This window comes from Panulirus ornatus, chromosome 1, assembly GCF_036320965.1.
Source record: "Panulirus ornatus isolate Po-2019 chromosome 1, ASM3632096v1, whole genome shotgun sequence".
NCBI classification, from domain to species: Eukaryota; Metazoa; Arthropoda; class Malacostraca; order Decapoda; family Palinuridae; genus Panulirus; species Panulirus ornatus.
In genome coordinates this window covers 27,624,418-27,632,675 of record NC_092224.1, presented here as the reverse complement: position 1 = coordinate 27,632,675, position 8,258 = coordinate 27,624,418, and the positions used below count along the sequence as shown (strand labels likewise).

Below are 8,258 nucleotides of genomic sequence, written 5' to 3'. Positions count from 1 at the left end.
ACCCATGGATGATATTGGCAGGAGGAAATGAGGATGATTAAGATCTGTGTTATGCTTTCCTTCTACAGTTATGAAATCTTAATACTTTCCTTCAATTCTTTCAAAACATCCAGAGCATGGTCATGGCATCATCATGTCCAGTTCCCTCTTATATAATATTCTTTATGCTCATCACTTAATTCATTAACTTTATAGACACTTTCATGACAATGTTATCTTCACTTTCATCTTCTCTTGGCATTAATCCTACATTCTATCTTCAGTTTATATTAACAGATGTGTATCCATGAAAGTAGTTGTTCTGTATATGTTTTTATCTAACCGTCACTGTTACTAAAACTTTACATAATATAACTAATGACATTTAAGGTGTAGAAGCCTAAGTTATGATTCATATTTGGTCTTTTTCATAATTGCTATTTCTAGTATGGATGTAGGACGTCCTATTGATTTTGAAATATGGGTGAATTTTCAGCTCTCTTTAAATCAACTTACAAATTTTTGTTACAAACTAAAATGTTATACAATAGTTATAGAAAATACCATAAAACATAACTGGAGAAAAAATAAAATGCTCACATTAATACATGTTTATTATTATTGTTGTTTATTTTTCTACAAACTTTTTATGTCTTGAGGTATCTTTATCAAACTAGAATAAAGGAGTAATTCAAAACATATCTTACAGACTTATAGAAAAATAAAATCATCTTCATTAGGGAATACTGTATTACATAAAGGAGAAAGTGAGGTCACAAACTGTGGGAGCTAGGCTTATCCACAATGTTACACATATGATATGCTGGCCGAATCTATTTTCTTCAATCATAACACCTTCTTTTCTATATCTAATACCTGTGCCTCATTTACAGTTCTGGTTTATCAAAATATTTAAGAATTGTATTTTCATTTCCTTCAGCATTCATATGGCATTTACCCTGTGTCCACTGATGCATTCACAATAACCAGTTCCTAGACATGACATCATAAAGTTCAACTCCCTCCTAAAACACTGTTTTTATAACTATTACTTGTTTATTGCCTTTGGAATCACTTATTAGACCTGTCAGTGAGAACTGCAAAATCATCTTCACTCTTATCTACTTTTCTTAGCATTAATACTATATTCTATCTTCTGTTGACATTATCAGATATGAATTCATGGTGTCACTCATTCTGTACTATTTTTCTTAACTTTACTATCACTGTTTCTATCACTTACATTGTACATAAAGGTGTACAAGCCTAAGCACTAACTTTTATTTTCTTTTACATCAGTAGAGCTCTCACTGTAGATGTATTAAGTCCTAATCTTTCAAAACATGGCTACATCAATTTAATACTTCCATTTCTACATCTATAGTAAATGATTTATGACTTTTGTGTGCTACTGTGTCCAGTCCATTTACAATAACCAGGGCTCAATCATGAAATCAGTCCAATATTCTATACCATAACTTTTTGATACTTATAACATGATTATGACCTTAGGAATCAAGTTTGTGACTATGTCAGTGACAACTGCACCTATAATCACATGCTATATTCTACCTTCTGCTTGCAAAACAATGTTGTCTCATCTATGACTGCATTTCTGCATATGAGTGCATTCAAACCAAATAGAAAAACTTTTGGGTAGAAACAGGTTAGCTGCCTACATAATCACACAAAACGACTTACTTTAATTAAAGGGAGAGAATCATATCATGTTTCACATCAAGCTCCCTGGGTAAGCTCTTCTCTCAGGGATCTATCTACAGGACATGTCTGGTACAAGATTATGGGACCCGAGCTGGGAAAAACAAGGTAACACTATCATAAACCTCCTCCTTTGCTACCCTACCATAGCATATCATCAGTATGCTTGTTTGGACATGGTACTGTGGGAACATTAGTTTATCACCATAACCCCCAATGATGACCCAGGCCTGATCTTGTATGATTCTTCTAAGGACATGATTCCATCAAGCAGTACCTTCATCCCCGTGTTGATGGCTACCAACTCACTGGCAATGGGGCAGAATAACAGTGGAGATCCATTTTATCTTGCTGAGATGGTAGTGCCATCACTGTACTGACTGGGGCACAGAGAGATTTGAAAACAAAGATAGCTAATATCTGTCATTCATATTGTTAAGCAGTGACATAAGGAAACAGAGATCTTACTTAACAAGACCCTCACAGTACAACAGGAGTTCTTAAACACAAGCACCATGTGCTACCTGATTAAGAGGTGACTCAAGAATGGAGACAAAACACTTGTACGATTAGATAACTCTTAAGGGGAACAAATGTCAAAAGGTTTAAGCTAGTGATTTTTCAATTAAACTAACTGGGTTTTAAAAACCTTTCAACTTAGTACCTGTCTTGAACTCCCCACAACAGGTCAATGAACAACCCAAAAAGGTACAGAAACAACTACTAATGATGTCTCAAATAAAAAGGAAAGCTCCTTTAAATAAAAATCTTACTTCATATGAACTTTGGTCCTACAAAGGGTTATTAGGTCTGCCTTTTGGGTGGCTCTGGTTGAACTTTCCTTCAAGGCACAACAATGGTCAAGGTAAGGAACTTGCCAGGCATTCTAGCCCTATAAGGAAACAGTTTCCAAGAAGTAGAGAACTCCCTTTCCCATGAGAGATAGTTGTGGGACCCCTTGTCTACCAAAAAATAAACAAGTCAATTGCACAGAACTAAACAGCTTAGAAGCTTAACTGACTGAAATCTGACCCCCATGTGGCACAACCCTGTGATACATAATAGTGTTGTTACTCATAAGCAATACAGTTCTGGTCACTAACTCTCATATTCTCCCTATAGTACTAGAAAGATATACTAAAAGCTCCAAAAGGACTAGAAAAAACCTAAAACCAAGGTGAAACACACATAGAAAGGGTGAAGGGGAGAGCAGGGCAGAAATGTCACCATCCTCCCTGAATATACATAATAAACATAAAAGATTTGTAGAATGTACAATTTGTACATGCAAAATAATTCATTAGTACACTAGTACACCAAACACAAACTATGGCATGAAAATAGATACCCATCCATTGCAGGGATAAGCCAGCAATAACAAGTATAAGACTGAAGTGGACCATATGATCCATCTTGGATACAAGAAAATCATGTAAAGGATAGTCAGTACTAACCCTGGCAGAGAATGGTATGGCGGCATCAAAGCTGAAGTGGGATTATGCTTGGCTGAGGGTGAACTTGGAACCATGACAGCAAGCTGCTACCACTGCAGGATGGTTTAGCAATGTGCTGGATGCAGTTACCACAAGTCAGGTTTTTAGAAGGTCCTAACCTTCAGGGAAGCCAAAGATTATCTCAATTTTGCAGGATTTTCTGAGATTACAATTCAAGACTAATTGCATTGTTAAACATGATTTTATGTTTAGTAACCTCTCAAAACTTTTAAAGCTATCACAATCAGGATGTATGTACCAATAATAGTGATTCTCATCATGGATCAAAATAAATATCTTTTTTCAAAAGAGGAGTGTTTTTCTTGGTGCCTGTAACAGGTACTGCAGCAACAGAAGGTCCCAACTTGTATGAACCAGTCACACCAGCCTTGTCAATGTTTGGCCGTTGCACAGCTGGAAAAGAAGAGTGGCATTCCATTATGCACATAAATACTCTCATATGAAGCCATCATATGTTAAAATATAATCTAAAGAAATGGTAACCAAAGAATTCACAGCATGTTCTGAAATCATATAAAAAAAGCACCATCACAAATATTCCCTGAAACTTCTAGCAGTTTATTAACTTAAATTCATCAGCAAATGTCACAGGAGATGCGTTTAAAAGAACAGAGTGAAGAAAAAATTATCTAACGATTCAAATGGCACCTCTTGTAGATAGTAGCTGGTATTTCATATTTACACATAAATGTGTGTGCATGTAACCAAGGTGAGAAGAAAGGAGAACCAGGTAGTGTGTTTCAGAAAAGAAACCTGAATGTTCTGGCTCTGAGTGAAATAAATTTGAAGGATAAAGGGGTAGAATGATTAAAAAAAAAAAAAAAGTTCTAGGATTAAAGTCAGGAGTTGATGAGTGGGAAAGAGCTAAGGAAAGGGTAGCACTACGGCTGAAACAGGAGTTGCGGCAGTGTGTGAAAGAGAGTAAGGAAGTGACCTGTAGACTGAATGCATGAAAATGAAGGACTGTGAAATATGGGTGATTATTAGTGTTTATGCTCCTGGCTATGAGAAGAAAGAACATGAGACGCAAGTGTTTTGGGAGCAGCTGAGTGAATGTGTCAACAGTCTTGATGCAAGAAACCGGGTATTAGTGATGGGTGCTTTAAAAGCGAAAGTGAGTAATATAGCAGCTGAGGGCATTACTGGGGAGCTTCAGGTATTCAGCAGTGTGAATGGAAACTATGAACAGCTTGTGGAGTTGGGTGCTGAAAAAGCCCTGGTGATTGAGAATATGAGAATATCTGATTTAAACAGAGTGACATACAAAAGCTATATGTAGTGAGTAGCAGAGGAGGAAGGAAAATATAAGATGTGTGTGCAAAATGTTAAGAGGCTGATATAAGAAAGCAAAGAAAGAATATATGAAGATTTTGGAAGAAAGTTGACTCAAAAGGTTTAGAAAACTAAGATATTGTATTGGAAAGAGGTGAAATAGGAAGGAGGTGGATGTAAAAGTGGAAATGATAGGTGAAAAGTATGGATGGGGAGTTGCTTTTTCATCCATCCTCCATATCCATGCAAGGATATGGAGGATGGATGAAAAAGGACACAAGTGCAAGCATCTATAGCAAGGAGGGATGTAAATTTGGGTGATAATGAGGATGATGGTGCACCTGTAGTGGATGGGATTACAGCTGAAATGTTGAGGAGAAACTATGATAGAATGGATATATTTGATATACACTTTAGCATAGAAACAGAATGTTGTGCCTATGGGTGAAAGCCATTGTTGTTTCTTTATTCAAAGGAAAAGGTACTAAAGATGTATGTAGCAATTATAAAGGGATAGGTCTGTTAAATATACCAGGAAAAGAGTACGCAAGTGTGTTGATTGATAGAGTGATGGAAGTGACTGAATTCGGAATAAGTGAAGAGCAAGGGGGTTTTAGGAAGGGTAGGGGATATGTGAATTAGATTTTTGTGTGAGTTTCAATATACATGTGAATATGAGGCAGGACTGTGTGATGTTACCTTGGCTTTTTAACATATAAATATATATCCCTGGGGATAGGGGAGAAAGAGTACTTCCCATGTATTTCCTGCATGTTGTAGAAGGCGACTAAAAGGGAGGGAGCAGGGGGCTGGAAATCCTCCCCTCTCGTTTTTTTTTTTCTTTTAATTTTCCAAAAGAAGGAACAGAGAAGAGGGCCAGATGAGGATATTCCCTCAAAGGCCCAGTCCTCTGTTCTTAACGCTACCTCGCTAAAGCGGGAAATGGCGAATAGTATGAAAAAGAAAGAAAAAAAAAAAAATAGAGCAAAAAATATATATATATATATATATATATATATATATATATATATATATATATATATATATATATATATTTTTTTTTTGCTTTGTCGCTGTCTCCCGCGTTTGCGAGGTAGTGCAAGGAAACAGACGAAAGAAATGGCCCAACCCACTCCCATACACATGTATATACATACGTCCACACACGCAAACATACATACCTACACAGCTTTCCATGGTTTACCCCAGACGCTTCACATGCCCTGATTCAATCCACTGACAGCACGTCAACCCTGGTATACCACATCGATCCAATTCACTCTATTCCTTGCCCTCCTTTCACCCTCCTCCATGTTCAGGCCCCGATCACACAAAATCTTTTTCACTCCATCTTTCCACCTCCAATTTGGTCTCCCACTTCTCCTTGTTCCCTCCACCTCCAACACATATCCTCTTGGTCAATCTTTCCTCACTCATTCTCTCCATGTGCCCAAACCATTTCAAAACACCCTCTTCTGCTCTCTCAACCATGCTCTTTTTATTTCCACACATCTCTCTTACCCTTACGTTACTTACATATATATATAGGGAGGTGAATGCAAGAGTTTTGGAAAGAGGGGCAAGTATGAAGTCTGTTGGGGATGAGAGAGCTTGGGAAGTGAGTCAGTTGTTGTTCGCTGATGATACAGCGCTGGTGGCTGATTCATGTGAGAAACTGCAGAAGCTGGTGACTGAGTTTGGTAAAGTGTGTGAAAGAAGAAAGTTAAGAGTAAATGTGAATAAGAGCAAGGTTATTAGGTACAGTAGGGTTGAGGGTCAATTCAATTGGGAGGTGAGTTTGAATGGAGAAAAACTGGAGGAAGTGAAGTGTTTTAGATATCTGGGAGTGGATCTGGCAGCGGATGGAACCATGGAAGCGGAAGTGGACCATAGGGTGGGGGAGGGGGCGAAAATTCTGGGAGCCTTGAAGAATGTGTGGAAGTCGAGAACATTATCTCGGAAAGCAAAAATGGGTATGTTTGAAGGAATAGTGGTTCCAACAATGTTGTATGGTTGCGAGGGGTGGACTATGGATAGAGTGGTGTGCAGGAGGATGGATGTGCTGGAAATGAGATGTTTGAGGACAATGTGTGGTGTGAGGTGGTTTGATCGAGTAAGTAACGTAAGGGTAAGAGAGATGTGTGGAAATAAAAAGAGCGTGGTTGAGAGAGCAGAAGAGGGTGTTTTGAAATGGTTTGGTCACATGGAGAGAATGAGTGAGGAAAGATTGACCAAGAGGATATATGTGTCGGAGGTGGAGGGAACGAGGAGAAGAGGGAGACCAAATTGGAGGTGGAAAGATGGAGTGAAAAAGATTTTGTGTGATCGGGGCCTGAACATGCAGGAGGGTGAAAGGAGGGCAAAGAATAGAGTGAATTGGAGCGATGTGGTATACCGGGGTTGACGTGCTGTCAGTGGATTGAATCAAGGCATGTGTATGGGGGTGGGTTGGGCCATTTCTTTCGTCTGTTTCCTTGCGCTACCTCGCAAACGCGGGAGACAGCAACAAAGCAAATGGATTTGTATGTAGCATTTATGGATCTGGAGAAGGCATATGATAGAGTTGATAGAGATGCTCTGTGGAAGGTATTAAGAATATATGGTGTGGGAGGAAAGTTGTTAGAAGCAGTGAAAAGTTTTTATCGAGGATGTAAGGCATGTGTACGTGTAGGAAGAGAGGAAAGTGATTGGTTCTCAGTGAATGTAGGTTTGCGGCAGGGGTGTGTGATGTCTCCATGGTTGTTTAATTTGTTTATGGATGGGGTTGTTAGGGAGGTAAATGCAAGAGTTTTGGAAAGAGGGGCAACTATGAAGTCTGTTGGGGATGAGAGAGCTTGGGAAGTGAGTCAGTTGTTGTTCGCTGATGATACAGCGCTGGTGGCTGATTCATGTGAGAAACTGCAGAAGCTGGTGACTGAGTTTGGAAAATATATATATATATATATATATATATATATATATATATATATATATATATATATATATATATATATATATATATATTTTTTTTTTTTTTTTTATACCTCGTCGCTGTCTCCCGCGGTTGCGAGGTAGCGCAAGGAAACAGACGAAAGAAATGGCCCAACCCCCCCCATACACATGTACATACACACGTCCACACACGCAAATATACATACCTACACAGCTTTCCATGCCTTCTCCAGATCCATAAATGCTACATACAAATCCATTTGCTTTTCTAAGTATTTCTCACATACATTCTTCAAAGCAAACACCTGATCCACACATCCTCTACCACTTCTGAAACCACACTGCTCTTCCCCAATCTGATGCTCTGTACATGCCTTCACCCTCTCAATCAATACCCTCCCATATAATTTACCAGGAATACTCAACAAACTTATACCTCTGTAATTTGAGCACTCACTCTTATCCCCTTTGCCTTTGTACAATGGCACTATGCACGCATTCCGCCAGTCCTCAGGCACCTCACCATGAGTCATACATACATTAAATAACCTTACCAACCAGTCAACAATACAGTCACCCCCTTTTTTAATAAATTCCACTGCAATACCATCCAAACCTGCTGCCTTGCCGGCTTTCATCTTCCGCAAAGCTTTTACTACCTCTTCTCTGTTTACCAAATCATTTTCCCTAACCCTCTCACTTTGCACACCACCTCGACCCAAACACCCTATATCTGCCACTTTTTTATCTTTTATCTTTTTTATATATTTTATTTATTTATTTATTATACTTTGTCGCTGTCTCCCGCGTTTGCGAGGTAGCGCAAGGAAACAGACGAAAGAA

The 8,258-nt window shown here is 38.5% G+C and overlaps 1 protein-coding gene across 4 annotated transcripts in view; it reads right to left on the bottom strand.

Annotated features, from left to right (window-relative positions):
* Positions 1-575: 575 nt before the first annotated feature.
* The window catches only part of LOC139766093 (uncharacterized), an 86,511-nt gene continuing 78,828 nt past the window's right edge, over positions 576-8,258 (bottom strand). For all 4 annotated transcript variants that reach the window (XM_071694382.1, XM_071694292.1, XM_071694546.1 and 1 more), the window contains one exon: positions 576-3,605. In XM_071694382.1, coding sequence (XP_071550483.1) covers positions 3,469-3,605 — 137 coding nt within the window. In that variant the 3' untranslated portion in view covers positions 576-3,468. The remainder of the gene's footprint in view (positions 3,606-8,258) is intronic.